The sequence below is a fragment of the Aquarana catesbeiana genome, linkage group LG02 (genome assembly GCF_042186555.1).
Source record: "Aquarana catesbeiana isolate 2022-GZ linkage group LG02, ASM4218655v1, whole genome shotgun sequence".
NCBI lineage: Eukaryota > Metazoa > Chordata > Amphibia > Anura > Ranidae > Aquarana > Aquarana catesbeiana.
The window spans coordinates 471,539,792-471,567,329 of NC_133325.1; the positions used below are offsets into that span (position 1 = coordinate 471,539,792).

A 27,538-nucleotide genomic window follows, 5' to 3' on the forward strand; every position below is an offset into this window, starting at 1 on the left:
AGAAATACAAACGATTTGATGGGGTTCACAGAGTTTCTTCTAAACTAGAAATATCCACAATAGAAAGATATACAACATGTGGGTCAACTTACTAACAAAACAATGCATAGCAGGTAAAATAACAGCAGCCATCTGTTCCAGTATGTGCCTGCCAGCATCATAAATCAACAGTAAACACATTAACTGTGGTACAACACTGAAAGAGTTGCTACAGCAACTGTATTATATAAACTTTCTGGGGCAATGTGGGAGGTTTTCCTAAAAAGGTAGAAGACTATACAAAAACAAAAAAAAAACAAAACAAAAAAAAAAAAAACGACCTCATTTAGTAAAGGGAAACGGCTTTCTTGGCCCCATAAAAGTCAACATTCATTAAAATTAAGATTTTACAAAGTTAACTTCAACATAAAATTACTTAAGTAATATTTTAACAAAACAAGTATAAGAAATGTCTTTGGTGTATAAGAGATGTGGACTGGAAGATCTTTAAATACAAATACAGGTAGCAAACAGAACTCGTTTTCATTTTTAGCATGGCCTAAAATAACCAAAGCCATATAGGTGGGTGTTTTATCATGCTCAAGCTTTCACGCCTGTAGCAGCAGGTTGATTAATCAGTCGCCAAGAACACGCATACTTCTGTGTTTGTGCGTCAAAGCCAAAACTCTGTCCAAGCATATTTAGTCACAGGGCTGCAACAGCACAAGCAACTTTAGCCAGGAAAGCTGACACAATGTTTCCCCTTGACTTAATATAGTTAAGGCAGGCTATAGACCTGCACCTTCCTGCAACCACAGTAGAGATAGCCAGCATGGAACAAATTTCAGAGGGTAGTATTGGGGGCATTAGTGGTAGGTTGACTACACCACCTAAACCCGAAGTACAGTAAGGCCCTATTTGCAAACCTCAGAACACCCAATAAGAAGATAGTATGAGACCGGTCTAAACTAAGTGGCATGTTCGCCAATGCCAGGAGTCTGGCGGATAAGATGGGTTAACTAGAGATACTGTTGTACGAAAAGGATTTAGATTCTGTAGGAATTTCAGAGACTTGGTTCAACAGCTCATGATTGGCTGGCAACCATTCAAGGGGATTTCCTATATTGCAGGGAAAGAAAGGGTCAAAAGATCGAGAGGGGCATGCCTGAATATCAAAAAGGATGTACAAGTAAATGTGAGAGACAACATCTCTAAGGGAGCTAAGGAGGAGGTGGCATCCCTATGGGTAGAGCTACAAATGGAGGAAACCAAGGGTAAAGTAATACTGGGAGGATGCTATAGGCCCCCTAACCAGAGGGAGGTGGACCTATCACAATTTGTTTTAGCGGCAATAGGAAATTTTATTTATCCAGAAAGACTGGACGGAAGGACCCATGCAATCATCTAAAGCGCGGCATTTCCTATATGTCTTGCAGGACAATTTCATGGGTCAGATGGTAAATGCACAAACTAGAAACAGAGTTACTAGACCTACCGATTAACAATATAGAACTTATCATGGATGTAGAAATACGGGGCAATTTAGGAAGCAGCGATCACAGGTCAATTAGTTTCAGTATAAATCACACAAATAGGAAACATAAGGGGAATACAAAGATACTGAATTTTAAAAGTCAACTTGCCTAAACTACGATCCTTGCTAGAAGGTACTAAATGGGATAAAATCTTACGAACACAGAACAAATGGGTATGCTTTAAAAGCATATTAAATAAGGGTATTAGCCAGTACATCCCAATGGGAAATAAATTTAAAAGAGCTAATAAAAGTCCTGGGTGGCTTAACTTCAACGTCATGACACCGGTTCCTCTCCCCTCTGTGTACTGCTCTGTACAGTGGAGGGGAGAGATCGGATGGCAGCAGTGCCAATACCCTGCCAATATATTATTACAGTGGGGGAGATTGTGGATATTATAACAGTTGGGGAGATGATATGGATATAACAGTGGGGGAGGTTTTTTTTGTTGATCCGAAAATGACCCAAACCGTGACTCCTGATCCGAGGAACAATCCGAACCGTGAGTTTTTTGATCCGTTGCACCCCTATAATTTATTCATAAACGATCTGGAGGATGGGATAAACGCAATCTCAGTAAAGCAGGGCAATTTCTCCGCAGGATGTGGTAACCTTACAAGAAGATCTGAACAAATTAATGTGGTGGGCAACTACATGGCAAATGAAGTTTAATTTAGAAAAATGTAAAATAATGCATTTGGGTGGCAAAAATATGAATGCAATCTACTCACTTGAGGGAGAACCTGTGGGGGAATCTAGGATGGAGAAGGACCTGGGGGTCCTAGTAGATAGGCTCAGTGCTGGCATGCAATGCCAAGCTGCTGCAAGCAGACAGAATATTGGCATGTATTAAAAAGGATATTAACTACAGAGATAAAATGATAATTCTCCCACTCTACAAGACTCTGGTCCAGCCACACCTGGAGTATGCTGTCCAGTTCTGGGCACCATTCCTCAGGAAGGATGTGCTGGAACTGGAGAGAGAGTCCAGGGGTCGGGGGTCTGGAACTGGTGGAGGAAGCCACCCCTAGAAGACCACGATTAATCGCCGGCAGGCTAGTTGTATCCAAAGTTGATCGACCCACTTGGTACATTCAGCCTGTCCATTAGCAGTTTGAATCTCGGCTGCCAATTAAGGCAATGGATATCAGTATAAGAGGAACAGTCATTTGCACAAAACCACAGTGAGCACAAGAGACCTGTCACAAACCGGAACACATAACAATGGTTAAGGTGACAAAGTTGGTTGAAATAAAAAAATCCCTTCCTTCGTGTCCAGTATCCCACTCATTCCCATGTGTGTTGAATGCACAGTTCCTTGCTGAACACACTTTCTCCTGCAACCCCAGCATCACTACTCTAGTGGTTGATGGAAGGAACCATAATGCACAGCTTTGGACATTGACAGCACATCCAATGTATGTCTGATGCCCGAGTCACTTTAAAGTGGTTTTCCCAAAAACAGAGCCTGACTGGGTCCTATTCCAAACCCAAAAAGACTATCTGCATGGAAAGTCTGTATAAATGTCAACATCCAGCTAACACTGCCCAAGAACAAATTATTGGCACCCGATGAATCGAGTGCCAATAATTGAGTCGATGTAGGCTGAGCGACAACTGTGGTTTTCTGCAGTCTTAAATCAAAACTTTTGCAGCAACAGATAAGCTTACAGTGTAATTACCAAACAATAGCAGAAATTTGTGGGCCAACCATAGGCAAATTCTTCCCATACAATCATACTAACTTCACAATTCTTACATAGTTTATACTCAAATGAGTCCTTTAAATTGAGGTCAACAGCTAAACATATTGCCTGTAAACAGTTGATGCTCTCAAGTTACACTATTTATAGTGATAGCGCAACTGCTGCAAACACAGATTAGCACATCCGTGACTAAAAAGGTGCAATGAATAGAGTGATGTTGCACTGTCAAGTATCAATATATCACGATAGGCGAACAAAATAAATGTGTAAACAATAGCATATAATATACATACACAGAAAAATAAGTGCAAAGAAATAAAATAGCAACAATGTGCAAAGTGACCACACTCATGCCAACCAAATCAAACAAAAATATAGTCCAGGTGCAGACAGCAGTGTCAAAAGAGGTGTAGGGGTAGATAAACCATCTCTAACCAATAAGGTGAATGGTGTCTATTCCTTATAGCTGTTGTGACACCTCAGTGCTCACTAGCAGCTCACCTTACTGCTGTAAGGCAACAGCATTAGATAAATTGGTTTCTCTCTAGGGCAGTGGTCATCAACCCTGTCCTCAGGGCCCACTAACAGGCTAGGTTTTATGTATTACCTTGGGGAAATGTAGACTAGAATACTGCAATGAGCAGCAAATTATATCACCTGTGATGTATTTCAGTTATCTTGCAAACCTGGCCTGTTAGTGGGCCTTGAGGACAGGGTTGATGACCACTGCTCTAGGGGACCAAGTAGCTCTGCCCACCTCAAAGGATGTTTTCACTAATACACAGCCTGTGGATCTCTGGGATCAGGAAAACCCACTAAGAATCCTGGGGGTCCTAAGGTCCTACCCAATCTTCTCAATATCGATATGAAGGAAGGAATCTCCAATAGTGCAGTACGTTTTTAAAAAGATAAAAACAGCCAATTACTCACATTGGATCAGTAAAAACAAACATACAATCCACGAGCGCCAAGCTCGTCCTCCTGCATCACTTCCGGTATGGCCATCACCCAATCCCGACACACCGTCACGCCCATGTGACTTCATCAGGGGTTAACTGGCATAAATGGTGTCTTTATATAGTGAGATAGGGATATGTATTGGCGGCCATTTTTTGTAGCCTCCCATTGTAAAGAATTGTAGTGGCCATTTTCCTGTAGATATTCGGTCAGCCATTTTCCAGAAGATATGCATAGTTTGTATCTTTCTCCACTAGATACGCGTGGAGTGATGGTGGCATATTTGACTATATGGGCAAATCCTACATGGATGGCAAACATAGCAAAGCCCAGGGACACTGAAAATGGTGCAGGTTACAGAGATAACACTATCCCTATAAGCTCTAGGTGATTGAAATGACCCAATAATCAAACTATATATACACACACGAATACATACCATGAACAGTATAAAATTATATAACGAGTAAATGTAAAAAATACAATAAAGCAGCATATAAATGTGAATATGATTTAAAAAGGGACGGTACCAATGGCGTGGGATCTATTATGTAAAAATAGTGTAAATGACAGCTGAGGGAAATACAAACAGAAACGGGCCACTGAATAAAATTAACTAGAGGGTAAATCTATGCAAACTCAGATGCCAATAGAAGGCAATTATCTCAAATAATTCAAAGATCATTTTTGTAAATGTCTGTCTGCAGTATATGCCAATGGCGCTGTATAATCCTTAATTTTTTTATATTGTATATTATAGTCGAGAATGATGGGTACTTGATCCAAATATTGGTCCAGTAGTCTATTCTTATGGACAACTGCTGTTCTATCCATTTGTGCTGCTTCTGCTATTTTCTCTTCAATAAAGACTTATCCATCAATAAATCTGTGACCCATTTTTTGAGCCCGTTTTGCATAACCAACTGGTACAATTGCTTCCAAGTCGCATAAGTTGATCTTTGGGTATGTTGTAAAGCCAGTTGGCATGATGGCAAACTTTACATAGAGAGATAGCTGTTCCAGTCTACATTTTTTAAATGCGTTTTTGTGATAAGTTGAAAGGAGATGTTACTATCAGTTTCCCAGGAGAGTTTGTGGTTTCCATCATTGATGTTTAATGATTGGAGAAATTCCTGTAGATGGTCTCCCTTCCATAAAATAGTTTTTTTTTTAATAAAAAAAATGTAATATTCATATAGACACAGATTCTTCCTCTCATTGGGCCATAAATAATCCTGCCACACTGGGAGCAAATTTGGCCCCTATGGCCACACCTGTTAGCTATTTCTGGTATCATCATATTTTTTTTTTTTTTAAAACAGAAATCTAGGAATGTAACAAGATATTTCCTTTGTTTACACAGCATAGTGTTGTAAATGTTCTAAGCCCTACCCTCATTTTGTGGCCCCACATCAAAAATCAAAAGAAAAAGAAGTTGCGCTAGGTGCATACAAATTGTGATAGGATGAAAAAATCCTGCTGCTGTGCACTATAACCCCGATATAAGGGCACAAAAAAAAAAATATAATACAAAAAGTGCAGCGCTGGACATGTGAAATAAATAGTGAAATTTACTAAACCAGATAATAAATTAGTGAAAATTAATCAATATATAAAGTGATAACCTATAAACATAGATTATAAATTATTTTTAAACGTGAACTTGTGAATAAATAAAAATGGAAAAAAGTTCCTGTAAATAAAACTTATTAAAGGTGCATAAAAGTCCAAAATAATGGATTTGATGTAATGTAGATTTCAGGAGTGCATCTTCAATAATCAATATTGCCCACCACCGGATAGGTGAATAAAAGGCTTACCAGAAAGCCTGTGACCGCCCTTATTCAGGGGGGTCAAAACAGGCTTAGCAGATATGGGGGGACCACCACAGGGATACTCCAGTTGACACCTGATGGACTGGTGAGTCAGGACTCCTTGTCAGATAACGAGCCAACCGATAACCGTTGTGGATATTCTCCCGAATCCTGTCCTCTCATGGGACAAATTTAAAGTTTCCACGGATCCAGTGCAAAAAGATGTAATATATAGTGCCAAAAGGAGACAAAAAGAAAATGCTCCACTGGTGCAGATAACCTTGGTTTTCTTTTTATTGGCAAATTTGCAGTATCAAACATTAAAAAGCAAAAAAAACGAAGTAAAAACAAACAAGTAAATAAATTGTGTAAATTGTGGCCCCACATCAAAAATCAAAAGAAAAAGAAGTTGCGCTAGGTGCATACAAATTGTGATAGGATGAAAAAATCCTGCTGCTGTGCACTATAACCCCGATATAAGGGCACAAAAAAAAAAAAAACAAGTTTGTTTTTACTTTGTTTTTTTGCTTTTTAATGTTTGATACTGCAAATTTGCCAATAAAAAGAAAACCAAGGTTATCTGCACCAGTGGAGCATTTTCTTTTTGTCTCCTTTTGGCACTATATATTACATCTTTTTGCACTGGATCCGTGGAAACTTTAAATTTGTCCCATGAGAGGACAGGATTCGGGAGAATATCCACAACGGTTATCGGTTGGCTCGTTATCTGACAAGGAGTCCTGACTCACCAGTCCATCAGGTGTCAACTGGAGTATCCCTGTGGTGGTCCCCCCATATCTGCTAAGCCTGTTTTGACCCCCCTGAATAAGGGCGGTCACAGGCTTTCTGGTAAGCCTTTTATTCACCTATCCGGTGGTGGGCAATATTGATTATTGAAGATGCACTCCTGAAATCTACATTACATCAAATCCATTATTTTGGACTTTTATGCACCTTTAAAAAGTTTTATTTACAGGAACTTTTTTCCATTTTTATTTATTCACAAGTTCACGTTTAAAAATAATTTATAATCTATGTTTATAGGTTATCACTTTATATATTGATGATTAATTTTCACTAATTTATTATCTGGTTTAGTAAATTTCACTATTTCACATGTCCAGCGCTGCACTTTTTGTATTATATTTTGTGGCCCCACATGCCTGGTGATGATGAATGATCATATACAATACAAGAAGGTCCCTAATCTACTTTAATTCTAAAAGTTGTAGCATGTGTTTGGTATGCCCTGGTGTTTTGAACTGCAGGTTGTAAATACTTGTCTATTGACCCATCCTGGCTGCTATAGATTCTATGCCATTCACTATTGGTCTAGGTCAGTGTTTCTCAATTTTTACCTTCGAGGAACCCCTGGCAAAAAGTTTGAGAACGAGGAACCCCTGAAATAATGTTCACATCAACAGCTCATGGAACACTGGTATGGTCAGCGAGCTGTTAAAGATTATTTGTAGAAATAGCATTAAAGAATATTAAAAACGTACCTATTTAATGTGAAACTTGTGCTTTCTTTTCCTGCAGAGCTGATCCAATTAAGGGGGCGCGACGGGGCACATGACATGGTACAGACTGTGGGGGACACAGCTGGACACACTTCAGTACCGCCTTTCTTCTGGCTTCGGAACTCATTTCATATCTCCTCCAGTGGCGCGTTGTCTCCCCCCGGCCCCTCCTCTCCACCCCAGATGATGTCACATACGACCACTCGGGAAGAACAGGAGGGGAGGAGGAGAGGGACCAGTGGGGAACAGCGCGCTACAGCCAATAGGATGCCAGCCACTTCCCTGCCTATCTCTGCCTGTGTCTGTGCGATCCTCCTGTCAGCTGCCTGCGACTGACAGATAGCTGCGGAATCCTAGGGTTCCGTGGAACCCCGGTTGAGAATCACTGGTCTAGGTGGTGGATTCATCTTCTTATGCATTTTCAGTATTGAGTAAATAACTGGTGTCTGACACATTTCTGTCAAATATTTTGCTCTCTTCAGTATGTGCTTCTCGAGTCCTAGATGTGCCACTTTTTCAATTTTTTTTTTTTGAATTTGAAGATGGGATTACTTGGTAAAGTCAAATAAGTATATTTATCTTCCAATAGTTTGATCAGGTTTTCGTGGGTACTGTTCGATTGAATTACGATTTCCCCCTCCCTTGTCTGCTGGCCTGATGACCACATCATTCCTCTTCGTCAATTTGCAGATGCTGTTTTATATGCTTTGGTTCTTCTTGATCTTCATATCTCCAACAGCCTTTAAAACCAATTTCTTTAACAGCTCAATATATCCATTATCCTTGATCATGGGATTAAAAAGATGTGTTCCGTAAATTACTTTGTAGAATTTCTTCATTCCTCTGTGGTGGTTGCAATCCATATTTAATAGGGTTACCCAACATACTTCTTGATGTTAAGTTTCCTGGTATACTTCTGTATTCCCATACAAGTTTGGAATCAAGAATTTTGATATGTGCATATTTTAACCCTTTATCCAGTACCCCAATTTCCTTTTGTGTCAAGGGTTTATCACTAAGGTTAAAAATTCCTTCTCCAATTCTTTTTGCTTGTTTTCTCTTTCCTGCTCTGCGCCCTCTTCTTTCTACATTTCTTGTTTGTCTCATTTCTTTTCTTCTTGGTGGATGGTTTTCGGCTCCTCTTCCTAAAAAAAAGAGGCATCGGGTCCTGGTTCCATTTAATTATCGCAGTAGTATCTGGCTTGCCTTCAAACTCCATGTTGATCTCTTAAAGGAACGTAATAGCTATAAGTGCGGTTTGGGCTCCTATCGTATGGTCTATATCAGTGATATGCAATTAAAGGACCTCCAGCTGTTGCAAAACTACAAGTCCCATCATGCTTCTGCCTCTGGGTGTCATGCTTGTGGCTGTCAGTCTTCTAATGCCTCATGGGACTTTTAGTTCTGCAACAGCTGGAGGTCCGCTAATTGCATACCCCTGGGGTCTATATGAATCCTGAGGTGGGGCTCGTCATTCCCTTGGACCATTATTGTACATAGCTGCAGGGCTCCTTTTATGGTATCTGTACATGGAAGCCACCTTATTGGAAAAACAATAGAAGACCTAATTGGAATAGACCCAATCATGGACCAAGGAGCCCTCCACAAGATGCATACAGATACCATGAAAGGAGCCCTGGCCTAGGTACAAATAATGGTCCAATGGAAAGACAAGGCCCACCTCAGGATTCATATAGATCATATGATAGAAGCCCAATCCCTACTTATAACTATTAGGCTCCTTTAAGGGATCAACATGGAGATGGAAGGCAAGACAGACACTACTATGAGAATTATCCGGAACCAGGACCCAGTGTTTTTTTTGCTTTTTTAGGGAGAGAAGCTGAGAATCATCCACCGAGAAGAAAAGAAATAGAGGAAGAAGTCTACACAAAAGAAAAAAAAAAAAAAAAGGGTGCAGAGCAGGAAAGAGAAAACAAGCGAAAAAACCAGAAAAGGAATTTTTAATCCGAGTAATAACCCCTTACCTTAAGCGGAAATTGGGGTCCTGGATAAAGGGTAAAAATATGCACCTATCAAAAATCTTGATAAAATTCCAAACTTGTATAGGAAAACAGAAGTATACCAGGAAATTTATCTATTTTGGGTAACCCTATTAAATATGGATTGCAACCACAACAGAGGAATGAGAAAATTCTACATTTACGAAACAAATTATTTTTAATCCCACAATCAACGATAATATATTGAGGTGTTTAAGAAATTCGTTTTAAAGTAGGGCTGCAACTAACGATTATTTTCATAATCGATTAGTTGGCCGATTGTTTCGATCGGTTAATAACCTTAAAAAAAAAAAGTGTGGTGTATAATTTAGTTAATATGTAAAGTTTTTTTTAAAAAGTTTTTTTAAAGTATAAAAGATATACTGTATAAACTATTAGAGGAGAGATATACTGTATATACTATTAGGCCCCTTTTACACAGGGGGTGGTGGGGGCGTCGGCAGTAAAACGGCGCTATTAGCGCCGCTTTACCGACGTTTTAGCGGCAGTATTCGGCCGCTAGCGGTGCGGTTTTAACCCCTGCTGGCGACCGAAAAAGGGTTAAAACCGCTCGCATAGCGCCACTACAGCGGCGGTATTGCCGCGCTGCCCCATTGATTTCAATGGGCTGGAGCAGTTTAGGAGCGGTGAATACACCGCTCCTTCACCGCTCCAAAGATGCTGTTTGCAGTAGTTTTTTTTCTCTCCTGCCAGCGCACCGCTTTAGTGTGAAAGCCCTCGGGCTTTCACACTGGAGAAACAGCAGCGGCAGTTTTAGGTCGGTTTGCAGGGGCTATTTTTAGCGCAATAACGCCTGCAAACCGCCCCAGTGTGAATCTGGTAAATATCAGACCCAGAGATCAAATTTTTTTTAATTAAAAACAAACTGTCTTCCTTCAAAAAATAAATAATAATAAAGAAAAAAAAAAGTCATTTTAAGAACGTTCGTTTGTTTTTCTAATCGTTAGTGGGGTCAAATCGACGTTCATTTTCCACCACAGTGACAGGAAAACGTGGAAATAGAAAACGTCTTGGTCATAGGAATTTTCAGACAGTGTATGGTTTTCAATCAGAAATTACATTCATTTTAAAAACAGAATGTTAAAAACAAGTGAAAATTTAAAACATTCTTTCATTCAGCGAATGTACAAAGATTTTTCGTCTGAATATTCTCGTCTGAAAATTGATCCGTGTGGCCAGCATAAGGCTCGGTACACACCTATGCAGTTTGCTTTTGATCTGTTTCTGCAGTGCTTTTTGCTGTGCGTTTTGATTTTTACACACACACGATTTTGCTGCAATTTGTGCTTTTTGCAATTTTTTTTGCCCAATTTGTTGTTGGGCAGATTAAAGAACACAAATTGCTGCAAAAACACATTACATGATTCTCTGCAGCTTCTCTATTGAAGTATATTGTCCCATAGGAAACCATGTAAATGAACTGTAGTGCGTTTCTGCAAAAAACATAGATGTGAACCAGGTCTAAGACGTTTAGTAACATAATGGGGTTAAAAAACTAAAATTAGCCCTTTATAGTACAAAAAAAAAAAAAAAATGAGCAAATCACTACTGTAAGGGGTTCATTTTTACTGTAAAACTGTGAAAGTAATATTTACAGTAGTGATTTGCTCTTTTTGTACTATAAAGGGCTCATTTTATTTATTTTTTAACCCCATTATGTTACTGGCCGATCAATTATGAAAATAGTAATCGATTAATTTCATAATCGATCGATTAGTTGTTTCAGCCCTATTTTAAAGGATGTTGCAGATATGAAGATCAAGAAAGAACCAAAGCATATAATAAACAGCATCGCAAATGGACAAAGAAAAATGACGTGGTCATCATGCCAGCAGACGAGGGGGAATCGTAAACCAATCTAAGGAACAGTACCATGAAAACATGCTCAAACTATTGGAAGAGAAAGATACTTATTTGACTTTACCAAGTAATCCCATCTCCAAATTCAAAAAAGAATTGTAAGTAGTACAGCTAGGACTCCAGAACATGCTGAGGAAAAAAGAAGCAATATACCATATTTAACCACTTCAATATAAGACATTTTCACCTCCTTCCTGCCCAGGCCAATTTTCAGCGCTGTCACACTTTGAATGACAATTGCGCGGTCATGCAATGCTGTACCCAAAAGGAAATTTATATTTTTTTCCCCCACAAATAGAGCTTTCATTTGGTGGTATTTGATGAGCTCTGCGGTTTTTATCTTTTGCGCTATAAACAAAGAGCAACAAGTTTGAAAAAACACAATTTTTTTTTCCTATAATAAATATCCCAATTTTATTTTTAAAAAAAAATTTTCCTCAGGTTTAGGCCGATATGTATTCTACATATTTTTGGTAAAAAAAAAAAAAATGCAAGCATATATTGATTGGTTTACGCAAAAATTAGTGTCTACAAAATAGGGGATAGTTTATGGCATTTTTATTATTTTTTTCTTTTACTAGTAATGGCAGCGATCTGCGATTTTTATCGTGACTGACATTGCAGCGGACATATGACACTTGACACCATTTTGGGACCACATTTATACAGCAATCAGTGCTATAAAAATGCACTGATTACTGTATAAATGTCACCGGCAGGGAAGGGGTTAACACTAGGGGGCGATCAAGGGGTTAAGTGTGTTACACAGGGAGTGATTCTAACTGTAGGGGGAGGGGACTCACAAGGGAAGGAGACCGATCGGTGTTCCTCTGTACTGAGAACACATGATCGGTCAACTCTCACCTAAGATGTGAACCTTTGGTACTGCTCTGTTATCGGGCAATCGCGGCTGCCGGGCACGTGCATCGGCTCCCCAGTAACGCGGTGGGATTGGAGAAAAGCCAACGTAGCACCAATATTTAAATAAGGGCCAAAATACATCCCTGGGAATTACAGACCAGTTAGCCTAACATCAATAGTATGCAAGGGGATAAGGGACTATATACAAGATTTTAGTAATGAAAAAACCATTAGCAGTAATCAGGATGGCTACATGAAGAATCATTCTTGCCAAACCAATCTACTAACCTTCTATGAGGTGGTGAGCTGCCATCTAGACAAGGGAAGGCCCGTAGACGTGGTGTATCTGGATTTTGCAAAAGCATTTGACAGCTCCCCATAAACGTTTATTGTGCAAAGTAAGGTCCAGTGGCATAGACCATAGGGTGAGTACATCAAATGAAAACTGGCAAAAAGGGTAAGTTCAGAGGGTGGTGATAAATGGGGAGTGCTCGGAATGGTCAGGGGTGGATAGTGGGGTCCCCCAGGATTCTGTCCTGGGACCAATCCTATTGAACTTGTTCATAAACGACCTGGAGGAGGGTGTAAACAGTTCAATCTCTATTTGTGGACAAAAACTTCTCTGCGGGATGTGGAAACCTTGCAAGAAGATCTGAATTAATGGGGTGGGCAACTACATGGCAAACGAGGCTTAATGTGGAAAAATGTCAAAATAATGCATTTGGGTGGCAAAAATATGAATGCAATCTACTCACCGGGGGGGGGGGGGGGGGGGGGCTCTGAGGGAATCTAGGATGGAAAAAGGACATGGGGGTCCTAGTAGATGATAGCAGCAGCTTGGTATTGCATGCCATTGCTGAGCCTAAGTATACAGAATATTGGCATGCATTAAAAAAAGGGATTAACTCGAGATAAAGCGATAATTCTCCAACTCTACAAAATTCTGGTCCAGCCTCACATGGAGTATGCTGTCCAGTTCTGGGCACCAGTCCTCAGGAAGGATGTACTGGAAATTGAGCAAGTACAGAGAAGGGCAACAAAGCTAATAAAAAGGGACTGGGAGATATTAGTTATGAAGAAAGGTTATGAGCACTGAACTTATTCTCTGGAGAAGACACACTTGAGAGGGGATATGATTTCAATTTACAAATACCATACTGGTGACCCCATAATAGGGATAAAACGTTTCCACAGAAGGGAGTTTAATAAGACAGGTGGCCACTCAAAAGAAAATGGGTTTAACCTTAAAAACTGTGTAGGGTTCTTTACTGTAAGAGCAGCAAGGATGTGGAATCCCTTTCACAGGTGGTGGTTTAAAAAAACTATTAGATAAGCACCTGAACGACCACAACATATAGGGATATACAATGTAATACTGACATATAATCACACACACAGGTTGGACTTGATGGACTTGTCTTATTTCAACCTCACCTACTACTATGCAACGATGTAAGGGTACATCGCTGGTTAACACCTTCCCGCTCGGCTGTCCTTTTTCTATAGGCTGGTCGGGAGCACTACAGTTCTGGGAGGACGTGTAGCGGTGCGATCTGTCACTGGCTGTGTCCAAAAACAGCCAATGACTGATCACTGCACCGGCCCGCTGCCAGTGTCACGTGATAGCTTTGATCACATTACAATTGTAAACAATGGATAACTTCCTTCCATTCATTGTATACAATTGTATTAGCTGTGATTGATCACTAGTTTCATTCAGTAAAAAATGGTTGCTTATACCAATGAAACTCATCGGTATGTGTAAAAAAAAAAAAAAAAAAATCCTGATCACTTCCCCAGAGTTTTTTTTAAACACTGTCACAAGTCAGTGTCCCTGATCACCGCCACACCAGTTATATGATAACGCTGTACTGCACTAGTGATGGTATGTAAAAAAAAACAAAAATTAAAATATACTTTAATTTCTTCATTTTCCAAATTGACAAATTTCAAAGTCAAAACACTCACCATGCCTTTTACTAAATACCCTGGACTGTACTTTCCAAAAAGGGGTCATTTGTGTTTGTACTGTCCTGGTATTTTCACACTTCAAGAAATGAGATGGTGTCATCAGTATTGATCAATTTTCAGATATAGATCATAGTTTGTGGACTAACATGTGATGGCTGCACTCGTTTTCGCTTTTCCTTAAAAGGTTTTTTATTTTCTAGTTTCATACTTGCCTAGGTGGATGCAGCATCGGTCCGATGCTGCATCTGTCCCCCGGCGGCTCTACACTGAGAACCGAGCGATCGAACATCGCCAATGGCTCGGTTCTCGCAGCTCTCGCAGCCAGCAGCTCTCTGCTCCTCCACACTCATTGGAGCATTGAGCTGTGAAGGGGAGGGGAGCAGCCATCTCAGCGGCTCGTTGAGAGGCTATAACTACCATCAGTCCAGGCACCTGGTGGACCCAGACTGTTGGGCTGACACGGTGCCTGGACTAATTTGTGTGACGTCAGAGAGCAGCCTTCAGTCCGCTTTCCGCTGAAAACAGGTCACAGGAGTGCAAAAGGAATTACACTCCTGTGACCCATAGGAGAAGTCCTGCCAAGCGAACTCAGGCTGGACTCCTTTTCGTGTTAACCATTTGCTTAATGTGCACGTAAACCCCCCTCCTGCCCAGACCAATTTTCAGCACTGTCCCGCAACACTGTACCCAAATGAAATTTTTAGCTTTTTTTCACACAAATCACTGTTTTGGTGGTAGTTAATCACCACTGGGGTTTTTTTTGTTAAACAAAAAGACAGAAAATTTTGGAAAAAAAAAAATCATGTTTCATAGTTATAAAATTTTGCAAACAGGTAACTTTGCTCCTTCATTGATATGCGCTGATGAGAGAGCACTGGTAGGCGACACTGATGGGCAGCACTGTTTGGTGACATTGATGGAGGGTGCTGGTGGGCACTGACAGGTGGCACAGATGAGTTGGCAGCTGCTCTCCTTGATCGGGACCGATGTCCCTCTGACAGCCGCCGGCAATCGGCTTTATTTTTTACTGACAGCTGATCTCGTGATAAGGAGTTGGGATCGTCCCAGACTCGCTGATCACACAGCATGCCCCCCCAGCAAAGTAGGTCACTGTAGCCAACATTCGGCTGAAGCGGTTAAACTCAAAACCAAAAATGTAATACATTGCAGCTTACAAATCATTAGATGTGGTGACTGCATTTTTTTCACTTTTCCCTCGGTTTTCCCCTGGTGATCTAACCAGTAAAACACCTTTTGTATTAGAGTGCCTACACTCTGGATGAAGGAGCACAGAGGGACCTTTGGAGAGCAGCACTGTCAGTCTGGGGGAGGGGACCACTTAAACTAGTGGTAACCCTTTGAAGATCTGAGGTGAAATGCTTCTTAGAGTTCAACAGGTTGGAAGCAGTATATCACCTTCTCACTGCCTGCTTAACCCCTAAAAGCCTGCAACATCAGACAATTCAAAATGGCCCCTATACACTCGAATTGATGGAATTCCCGCAAATTGCATCAGGTGGAAAAATTTTGCCATGAAGCAAAGCAATGTGGCTGCAACATATACATACCCTCATGACTTAGGAGGCAGCTGCAGGGAGCAGTAAAGCAGTCACAAGTGTAAAACTAAGCCTTAGCGTCAGTTCACACTTGTGCGATGTCAGACATTGCATGCGATTCACACCGCACTGCTGTGCAGATCACATGCAATGTCTGTGCAATGCAAATTCAGCCATACAGATTGTATGGCTGAACCTGCATTGCGTTCGGACCAAAGTCACGCAGGACCCTTTTCACCAGAATCGGATCGCATGGGTGTTCACACCATGCAATCCGATTCCTGTCCGAATTCACAGTTCGCACTGCAATATGCAAACCAATCTATGGGTGTCATTAACGTACTATTGACACCCGCATCGGTTTGCATAGGGCAGCGTGAACTGCCTGCGAGTTCTATATGATGTGGGAACCGGCACTGGAATTGCGCTGGTTCCCACATCGCGCTGGTGTGACTCAGCACTGAATAAGTGAAAAGTAACGAGTGAAATCAATACGTAAACAGTTAATAAGGGGCATTTGTGCATTAAGGGAAAAAAAAACCTCACAAAATGGGCTGTCAGTTGAAATTTTTTTTTTCCCCTGGGCCTGTTTACATTCAGATTCTTTCTCCCTAGATGTGCAAAAGTTAAGCTGGGAAGCTGGGTACACACTTTTTGAAAATTGACCAGTTTAGCGGGAACAACCGGCTTTTGTCCAAGAGACATGCCGGAAAACCAGCATCCGACTGACAACGCTGATTAGTGTACGCTGGCGGTGGGAAAATAGCACAGTGGGGAAGATCGCCGCACTAACATTGCTTTTGTTGGTACTGTGATGTGTCAGTTTTTTCGTTCAACTCGTAGGGCTTAACGGGAAAAAAAAAAAAAAAAAAAAAAAAAAAAAAAAGGAGAAGAGCAGATAATCACAATCAATCCTTCCTGCTGTGGTATTGAACTCTGACAATGGTGAACCTTCCTGTCAGAACAGTGCTGCTGGCAATGCTGATTGAGCAAAGCAAACCCTAACAGGTCAGTTGCAAGAATTTAACCGCAAGACTGACTTCTGAACAACCTCACTGCCCATACATAGATTGAAGTTTGGCCAGTCGCTGCTAAACCAGCCAAATTTCAATCCATGTATGGCCAGCCTTCAGCTGGCCATAGATGGTTTTTGTTAACTGCCACCTGACAGAACAAAAAAACTAAAGCAATTCCCCCATTCAAGGTGGATGGAGGAATCCTCCTACTATAGTTACTGGTCAAGCCACTTTAATCCAACAGGGAAGCTGAACAAAAGTCAATTAGGAGATTGACTTCCATTAAACTGCAGTGGCCACACATGTATCAAAATCTATGGCTACCTTTAGGTCAAGTTTACACTTGCCTTTGGGTTGGAGGTAAAAACATGCGGTGCAGCACACCCCATCTCCTCAAATCATCCCCCTTAAGATGCAAAGGCAATGGACGAAGTGTACACATGTTGCCTGCCTTTTGCATCGCAGCAAAATTTATCTTCCCTGTCACACTCAGCCGGTAGACCTGCCTACCAAACGTAACCAATTCAATCGAAATGGGCCACCCTGCAACTGAGTGGTACCAACAGGCAGTAAGGTGGCATAGTACCTCATCACCGCCTGTTAAATTCCCTCTAAAAAGATGACGCTTTGTGTACAACGAGCCCGTACTGATCATTTCCTGTATATCTTCATGCATTTTAAGCTGCACTTATTTTTGTCTGTTAAGGGCCTAAACAACTGACTTGAATTCATTTAAAATAAAAGGACTTTTTCATAATGCATTAGCGATAACGGATTCTACTGGAAATAAAGTCAAATTGCAAATTCTCCACAACTGAAAACCACCAAATTCATGTTACATTTCCACCTTCGTAAATTTTGTAAAACATTTATACAAACCACAATTGTGTAAGGTCTTAAAAGGAGAAGTCCAGACAAAGCTAGTTTGGCTGGGCTTCTCCTTTGGATCACAGGAGTGCAATTCGTTTTGCACACCTGTGAACGGTTTTCAGCAGAGAGCGGCCTAAAGTTGGCTCTCTGCTGACGTCACGGATATCAGTCCAGGTGATGCCTGTCAGCGAGCAACTGGGAGCCTGAGCTGGCTGCTCTGCCCCTCCATAAAACTCAGCATTCCAGTGAGCAAGGGGGGGAACAGAGAGCTGTAACTGACAGTCTACAGCTCTCTGGTCACGGAGCTTTGAAAACCGAGCGATCAACGATGTTCGATCGCTTGGTTTTCAGTGCAGAGGCATCCACCAAGGCAAATATAAATCTAAACAAAAAAACTCAGATGCCTTTTCATTAGTTACATTTATGTAAAAATCGCCAAAAAAAAAAAAAAAACTTACCTGTAGTACCGAGACTGTAGGTAGGTGGAACACACTGCTTTTGATACGTGACTGGCAGAACCAAAGTCTATCACCTTCACTCTGTAAGGCTGGCGAACTGGATCAACTAGCATTATGTTCTCTGGTTTTAAATCCGCATGGATTAACCCCAAGCTTTTCAGCTTCATTAGGGCAGTGGCCACCTGCTGTAAGATAGGTCTGATATACTTCAATGGAAGAGGACTGAACTTGTTTTGCTTAAGGAAGTCATAAAGGTTCTGCTCCAACATTTCAAAAACAAGGCAAGTGTGGTTCTTGTGCTGGAAGCACTCATAGGAACGCACAAAGTTGTATTCGTCTGCATTTTCGCTGCTCAAGCGTGAGAGGATGCTCACCTCTATTTGACCTTGCCTGGCATAGGAAGGGTGGTTCTTTAAGATCTTAATGGCAACAATTTCCTTTGTGCTACGCTTCCAGCATTTTGCCACTTGGCCAAAAGTCCCCCTTCCCAAAAACTCCAAGACCTCATAGCTGTTGGTCATGGAACACAGGATTTCATGTTGAACAAGCTGGTAATCACCCTCGCCATTAGAACTGCTGCTTTTAGTGGTTACAGTGGTGGTTGTGGCAGCAGCACCCACCACGGTTCTGTTTTGCAGCATCAGAGGTGGCCGTTCATCAATAATCTGCACGCTACCGTTGCTGTCCACCTCCTCACTTTTTCTTTTCAGTCCACATTTTTGGTAGGGTTCCAGTAAAAGGTTACTTCTATGATTTAAAATCTGTCTGCTCTGGAAGGAGGTTGTGGGTCCACTGCCTGTGCTGTCTGCAGCAGTTACCACAATGTGCTCTGCTGCAGCGGCTGGGATTAAGAGGTTGGGCTCATAGGCAGGTAGCCTGAAATTGGCTACCTGGTGAGATGAACTTGTGTGCCCTTGAGCAAGGTTTTTGCTGTGTGCGTAATACTTGTTGCTATTACCCTGTCCCGTAACATCCCAGCCAGAAGGCTCGACTTTGAGTTTCTTAGCACTACAGAAGGCACTGGACGATACTGAAGGAGGGGAGAACACCTGCAGCTGTGATGCCATACCTGAGAGAAAAAAAAAAAAAAAAAGACTTAGAAATAAGACATAGTCATAATAGTCTTAATACACAAAAGTCTATAAGGCTAATACACAATAAGCCTTGTGTGTAAATTGATTAACTTGATTTCCATATCAACCAAAAAAAATATACATCTCCTTCATTCTCCTGTATAATGGAATTTGAAAGGAAAGCATCTAAAAAGTTAACATTTAACAAAGGAAGTTCCATGAGGCCCAAAATACAAGAAATTAGGGCTGCAACTAACGATTATTTTCATAATCGATTAGTTGGCAGATTATTGTTTCAATTAACCAATAATCGGGTAATAACCTTAAAAAAGTGTGGTGTATAATTTAGTTAATATGTAGTTTTAAAAAAAGGCAATTTATTCTTAAATATCGCTATGCAGTGATAAATATAAATAACTATATGGTTAGGGAGCAAAATATCTAATCCACTCTGAGAATAACAGGGGAGATATACTGTATACACTCACAGGGGAGATATACTGTATACACTCACAGAGGAGATATACTGTATATACTAACAGAGGAGATTAGGGCTGCAACTAACGATTATTTTCATAATCCATTAGTTGGCCGATTATTGTTTAGATTAAATCGATTTTTTTTTTTTTTTTTTTTAAGGTTATTAACAGAAGTGTGGTGTATAATTTAGTTAATGTGTAAAGTTTTTTTTTTTTTTTTTTTAAAAAAAAAGGTCATTTAGTCTTAAATATAAATAACCAACTATATGGTTAGGGAGCAAAATATCTAATCCACTCTGAGAATAAGAGACAGAAGAGATATACTGTATATACTATTAGAGGAGATATACTGTATATACTATTAGGATATATACTATTAAAGGGTGAATCTGGCAAATAGACTCAGTGATCAAATTTTTTTATTAAAAACAAAGTCTTCCTTCAAAAATAATGTCATTTTAAGAACGTTTGCTCTTTTATGCAGCGAATGTACAAAGATTTTTCGTCTGAATATTCTCGTCTGAAAACTGATCCGTGTGACCAGCAAGGCTCGGTACACACCTATGCAGTTTGCTTTTGGTCTGTTTCTGCAGTGCTTTTTGCTGTGCGTTTTGATTTCTGCACACGTAATTTTGCTGCAATTTGCATTTTTGCATTTTTTTGGCCAATTTGTTGTTGGGCAGATTAAAAAACACAAATTGCTGCAAAAACGCATTACATGCTTTTCTGCAGCTTTTCAATTGAAGTATATTGAACCAAAAAAGCAGCGTTTTGCGTGAACGTGTCCCATAGGAAAACATGTAAATGAACTGTAGTGCATTTCTGCAAAAAGCACCAAAAAACACATAGATGTGAACCAGGTCTAAGACGTTTAGTAACATAATGGGGTTAAAAAAACTAAAATTAGCCCTTTATAGTAGAAAAAAAAAAAAAAAAGCAGATAATCACTACTGTAAGGGGTTAATTTTTTTTAGTGTAGAACTGTGAAAGTAATATTTGCAGAAGCGATTTGCTCTTCTATAAAGGGCTCATTTTAGGGGTCTTTTTAACCCCATTATGTTACTGGCCAATTAATCGATTACTATTTTCATAATCGATTTCATAATCGATTCTTTGTCGATCGATTAATTGTTTCAGCCCTAGAGGAGATATACTGTATATACTATTAAAGGGTGAATCTGGTAAATAACATCAGATTCAGAGATCAAAATTTAAAAAACAATGTCTTCCTTCAAAAAAAAAAAAAAAAAAAAATTCCATTTTAAGAACCTTCGTTCGAGTTTCTAATAGTGGGGTCAAATCGATGTTCATTTTCAACCACAGTGACGTGAAAATTTGGAAATAGAAAACTTTTTGGTCAAAGGAATTTTCAGACAGTGTATGTGGTTTTCGTTCATAAATTACATTACTTTTAAAAACAGAATGTTAAAATCAAGTGAAAATTTCAAACATTCTTTCACTCAGTGAACGTACAAAGATTTTTCGTCTGAATATTCTCGTCTGAAAATTGATCTGTGTGACCAGCATAAGGCTCGGTGCACACCTATGCAGTTTGCTTTTGATCTGTTTCTGCAGTGCTTTTTGCTGTGCCTTTTGATTTTTGCGCACATGATTTTGCTGCGATTTGCATTTTTGCATTTTTTTTGGCCAATTTGTTGTTGGGCAGATTAAAAAAAACACAAACACAAATTGCTGCAAAAACGCATTACATGCTTTTCTGCAGCTTCTGCATTGAAGTATATTGAATGAAAAAAAGCACCGTTTAGCGTTAAAAAAAAAAAAAAAAAAAAAAAAAAGTCCCACCCTTTCCAAATACACAGCAGCTGAAAAGCATAGATGTGAACGGGTCCCATAGGAAACCATGTAAATGAACTGTAGTGCGTTTCTGCAAAAAGCACCAAAAAACGCATCGTGTGAACCAGGTCTAAGACGTTTAGTAACATAATGGGAAAAAAAAAAAAGCAGATAATCGCTACTGTAAGGGGTTCATTTTTTACTGTAGACCTGTGAAAGTAATATTTACAGTAGCGATTTGTTGCTTTTTTTCACCCTCCACTGCCACATTCGGAACTTTTTTGTGGGGCGCGGGCACCTGGTTTTGACAACTACCTGCTCCCACTTCCTGCTTTCATCGCCGCGGCGATCTACAACGATGTCTGGGCCCTCCTCCCCCACAGCCTTATGGAACCACACAGGCCCCAGAAGAGTGCAGGACCATTCAGGAAATGCAGCCCATCTTGCGCATGTGCAGTAGGAGACCAGCTGTGAATCCGGAAGGCTTCACTGCCGTTTCCCTTACCCAAGATGCCCAGTGCATACACCTAAAAGACAGAAGAATCAGCTGGGGTGCAGAAATCATTGGATTCCTAGATGGGGAAGGGTCCTTAAATTAAAAGTCAGCTACAGTATTTGTAGCTACTGACTTAATTTAAGTTTGGAGAAACTGCAGAATACACACTTGAATGATACAGTACATTTACCACTCATTCTTAGAAAATATTGAAATAGAAAACAAAGAAATTTACTTGCATCTTTACAAAAAAGGCAATCTTACTACCAAGAGATCCAACAGAAATCAGGTAAATTCATCATACAGATTCAGGGTGCTTGCAAGAGAAGATCAAACTGGTAATTCCATGTATAGTGAGCAGACGGCTCCTTATCTCCAATCTGACACAGCCTGTGCCTTGGTGACTGGCTAATCAGACGCCCCTTATGGCCACATCGGGATGGATTGTGACATGGGAGCTTCCCCTCTGCACTCTTGACAGCCAAGCAAAAAGAGTGTGATAGCTAAACAAACCATAAGTTAATTTAAAAGTAGAATTCAATGCAACCCCCCCCCCCCCCCCCCATTTTGGATAGAGTAAGGGAGGGTCATAACGCTGAAGTTTGTCATTTCCGGTCCAATAGCCAGAACATAAAGTGAGGAAATTCTCCCTAATCCCCCCCCCCCCCCCCCCAGAATACCTGGTTGTCACTAGAACTAGTGTTTCCATTGGAAGATTCCCCCTTTATGATTTTTCTTTACTTTCACAAAAGGCCTCATGCACGCTTGACGTTTTTAAAACGCCAGTAGTGTTTGCTGTAGAATAAGTTTGGCAGCATTTTTCAGATGTTAGCTAACCTATAAACGCTAAATAGCCGCGTTTAAGTTTTTATCAGAATTAGAAGAGTAGAGGGTGAATCTCCCTAACTGAAGCAAAAAAACAAATAGATTAAAGCACCCATCTCCAGTCGGTCTAAAACTAGAAACGTTTTGCCTGTAGATACCAGCTTTGACCTGGTCCGTAACAGTCATACCTGGTCCGTAACAGTCATACCTGGTCCGTAACAGTCATACCTGGTCCTTTGGTTTAGTAGCCAGTGGTGGAAAGGAAATTTAAAAAAAAAAAAAAAAAAAAAAAAAAACAACACCACACAAACACAAAAATCGTTGACCCAAAACCAAGATTTCTGAAACCAATCTAATAGTCCAACAAGCATCATACCCAGTGAATATATACACAATACATAATTCATTAATGAATACAATATGGTATTAATACATTAAAAACTGACCTCTAAGCAACCACAATACATCCTTTAGTGTCTTTATCCAAAATCATTAGATGCATATCTAAAAGCTAGTATGATTTCCTGAACTCGCATTCCCCATACAGCAGAAACAAGACTGTCAGCATAGAAGCTGCAGATCTGACAGTTTCTCAATATGATCCAGAGTCCCAAGACTTTTTTTTTTTTTTGATAAAAATCTAAAGCAGAGCTGTCTAAAGTTGTTGAAATTCAGTCCTTATCTATGAACCATTAACCTTTTCACTGCAAGGTCTGTATGGACCTACAGAACTGCCTGCAGGTGGCCAAGTCCATACAGACCTACGTGCCTCTTCTAACATGGTCACTTCAGTAACCATAAACTAAGACCCCTTTCACACTGGGGCACTTTCAGGGCGCTGTGCAGGCACTATAGCACCTGCAAAGCGCCCTGAAAGAGCCGCTGCTGTGTCTCCAATGTGAAAGCCCCAAGTGCTTTCACACTGGAGCGGTGCGCTGGAAGGACGCTAAAAAATGCCCTGCTAGCAGCATCTTTGGAGCGGTGAAGGAGAGGTGTACACTGCTCCTGCCCATTGAAATCAATGGGGCAGCGTGGCTATACCGCCGGCATAGCGCTGCTGCAGCAGCTCTTTGCGTTGGTTTTTAACCCTCTCACCCACTAGCGGGGTGTAAAACCGCACCGCTAGCAGCCGAATACCGCTGCTAAAACGACGGTAAAGCGTCGCTAAAAATAGCGTAGTTTTACAGTCGACGACGCCCCCGCGTGAAAGGAGCCTTATATCAGAAATGTTCAGCAGACTCTGCCAAACAAAATAATAGCTCCAATTAGCAGCCAACAAGCCACTGATCAGTTATACAGCTAAAATGAAGCCTCCCCTTCTGCCGTTGCCTTTCTACCCGTCACCCGCTGCTTCCTCCCACTACCTCAAATGATTGTTCTATCCGCCCCACACTAGCCTCTGCCCAATACATCTATTCCCCCATCACTAATTTTCACCCACCAAACCCCCTCCCCAGCCAGCGCGGATCTGTTGCAATTGCAGACTCCCTCCACTGCCACTCCCGCTGGCAATTGCACAGTTAAACTTCATTTATCTTAAATGTCAAGACAAATTATGCGTTTTTACCTACCAATGGTTTTGGTGCATTTTTAGCAACAATATTGTTTTGATAAACATTTGTGCAAATATTGCGGGGCCTAAAAAAAATCAGTAGCACCTGCTTTTTATTATAGAGGTCAAATGCTTTCAGAAAATATATGTTTTGGGGGTCTTTCGCAAATGCTGAAAGGGAAAAATGAAAACTTCAGATTTTTAGATTTTGGTATTTACGTGCAATGTAAAAATTAAAGGGTTAAAAAGGTGGTTATAAAAAAAAAACAAACATGTTATATTTACATGCTCTGTCCAATGGAACTGCACAAAGCGGACCGAACCTCCTTTTGGGATCACTCACTGGTGCTCTCAGCTCCTCTTCTGAGTTTGCCACTATAGCAAGCCGCTTGCCTGCTGGCAAAGATTCAGCTTTGCTTCTAAGCCAGGCTGCGTTTATCCATAGACATGCACAGCTCGGCCCTCCCAACCACCCCCCCCACCACCACCACTCTGCTCCCGGGATCGAATTGACAGCCACGGCAGCCTTTCGTTTTATTTTCTAATTATTGAGATAGAATCTACATTCATTTTTGACCGCAATGACGAGAAAATGTGAAAGGGCAGGATGGAAAATTTCTCAAGCAAACCAATTTCTAACAGTGTATGCGGTTTTCACTTGTTAAAGTCCCTTCATTCCAAAATGAAATAGTAAAAGCAAGTGACATTTTGAAGTAGTTTCAAACATTCATCAAGTGTTCCGTGAATTTTTGAAGCATATCATATATATCATCTATATATATTTTTTTTATATATATTTTCATGTGACAACTTCTATGCTACAATGTAAAGTAGTGAGTGTACAGCTTGTATATCAGTGTAAATTTGCTGTCCCCTCAAAATAACTCAACACACAGCCATTAATGTCTAAACCGTTGGCAACAAAAGTGAGTACACCGCTAATGAAAACGTCCAAACTGGGCCCAAAGTGTCAATATTGTGTGGCCCCCATTATTTTCCAGCACTGCCTTAACCATCTTGGGCATGGAGTTCACCAGAGCTTCAAAAGGTTGCCACTGAAATCCTCTTCCACTTCTCCTTGACGACATCACGGAGCTGGTGGATGTTAGAGACCTTACGCTCCTCCACCATCCGTTTGAGGATGCCCCACAAATGCTCAATAGAGTTTAGGTCTGGAGACATGCTTGGCCAGTCCCTCAGCTTTACCCGCAGATTCTTTAGCAAGGCAGTGGTAGTCTTGGAGGTGTGTTTGGGGTTGTTATGTTGGAATACTGCCCTGCAGCCCAGTCTTCAAAGGGAGGGGATCATGCTCTGCTTCAGTATGTTACAGTACATGTTGGCATTCATGGTTCCCTCAATGAACTGTAGCTCCCCAGTGCCAGCAGCACTCATGCAGCCCCAGACCATGACACCCCCACCACAATGCTTGACTGTAGGCCAGACACTTGTCTTTGTACTCACACTCTTGACACCATCTGAACCAAATAAGTTTATCTTGGTCTCAGACCACAGGACATGGTTCCAGTAATCTATGCCCTTAGTCTGCTTGTTTTCAGCAAACTGTTTGGGGGGCTTTCTTGTGCATCCTCTTTATAAGAGGCTTCTTTCTGGGAGGACAGCCATGCAGGCCAATTTGATGCAGCGTATGGTCTGAGCACTGACAGGCTGACCTTACACCCTTCAATCTCTGCAACAATGCTGGCACCGTTCATACATTTCCCAAAGACAACCTCAGGATATGAAGCTGAGCACGTGCACTCAACTCCTTTGGTCGACCATGGCGAGGCCTGTTCTGAGTGGAACCTGCCCTGTTAAACCGCTGTATGGTTTTGGCCACCATGCTGCAGCTCAGTTTCAGGGTGTTGGCAATCTTCTCATAGCCTAGGCCATCTTTATGTAGAGAAACAATTCCTTTTTTTAGATCCTCAGAGTTTTGCCATGAGGTGCCATGTTCAACTTCCAGTGACCAGTATGAGATAATGCACGATAACACCAAATTTAACATACCTGAGACCTTGTAACACGAAGTCACATGACACCGGGGAGGGAAAATGGCTAATTGGGCCCAGTTTGGACATTTTCACTAGTGTGCTCACTTTTGTTGCCAGCGGTTAGACAATGGCTGTGTTGAGTTATTTTGAGAGGACAGCAATTTTACACTGTTATACAAGCTGTACACTCACTACTTTACATTGTAGCAAAGTGTAAATTCTTCAGTGTTGCCGCATGAAAAATATAATAAAATATTTACAAAAATGTGAGGTGTACTCAATTTTGTGAGATACTGTATAGAGTATAATATATATAAAAAACAGTCTTTTGAAAGTCTTCTAGTGTATGGTCAGATTAACCTGTAATTATGTCCCACGTCTGTCAGGCAGCTGGATTATACTGTATATAACAAATTCTCTGAATGGGGGAGAGAATCTAGACAGACTTTCCCCCGTTCAGAGATCATGTTACATGCAGTGTAATTAACGCACAAGCTTTTTGCAATGAAGGAATGGCGGTAGGAGGGGGGAGTTTGTCGGATTTTTTTGCTGCAGCTCACATAAAAATTTACGGCTATTAACTGCCATAGTACCAGAAGTTGAGAAAGAAAACCTGTCAGAGGATTTCTACAGGATCCATCTGCCTGACAGATATGGTACATCCTTCATTAGGTTTAATGTACATGGGACGTTTTTACAACCTCCCCTGAACGGTTTAACTTGACAGAAGTAACTGACATTTAAAAAACGTCCATTTTGCCGTGTTTACAAAAAAAAAAATTTTAATAGCCAAAAATGAAAACTCCTGTAAACGAAACACAGCTAAATGCCAGTTACCCCGTTTTGTGCTTGAAATGCCTGTAAACTCAGCTTCTGAATGCTTTTTTTGCGTTCCAAAAAAGCCTATAAACTCCACTGCCTAAAAACTACTGTAAACGACCCTGTGTACATGGACAGATAAGATAACAGGAGGAGAGTTCAGGGGCAGTTGGAAAAAAAAAAAAAACGCCCAACTGCTCCTAAACTTCCGTTTACCAGCAGCAGTGTACATGAGGCCTTACCGTTAACTTGTGACTGCAGCTAAAAGGAACAAAATAACTTGTTTGAACTTCAACTTTAAAATGGCTTATTGCTGGAGCTCTTTAGTGAAAACACTTTAGCTAGCTTAAGATCTTTCCCCTTAAGGCATGTTAAAGGCGCT

At 40.8% G+C, this 27,538-nt stretch overlaps 1 protein-coding gene across 1 annotated transcript in view; it reads right to left on the minus strand.

Annotated features, from left to right (window-relative positions):
• Positions 1-27,538, minus strand: part of HIPK1 (homeodomain interacting protein kinase 1) — a 180,682-nt gene that overhangs the window by 102,059 nt on the left and 51,085 nt on the right. The window contains exon 2 of the mRNA XM_073615706.1: positions 18,128-19,196. Coding sequence (XP_073471807.1) covers positions 18,128-19,194 — 1,067 coding nt within the window. The 5' untranslated portion in view covers positions 19,195-19,196. The remainder of the gene's footprint in view (positions 1-18,127; positions 19,197-27,538) is intronic.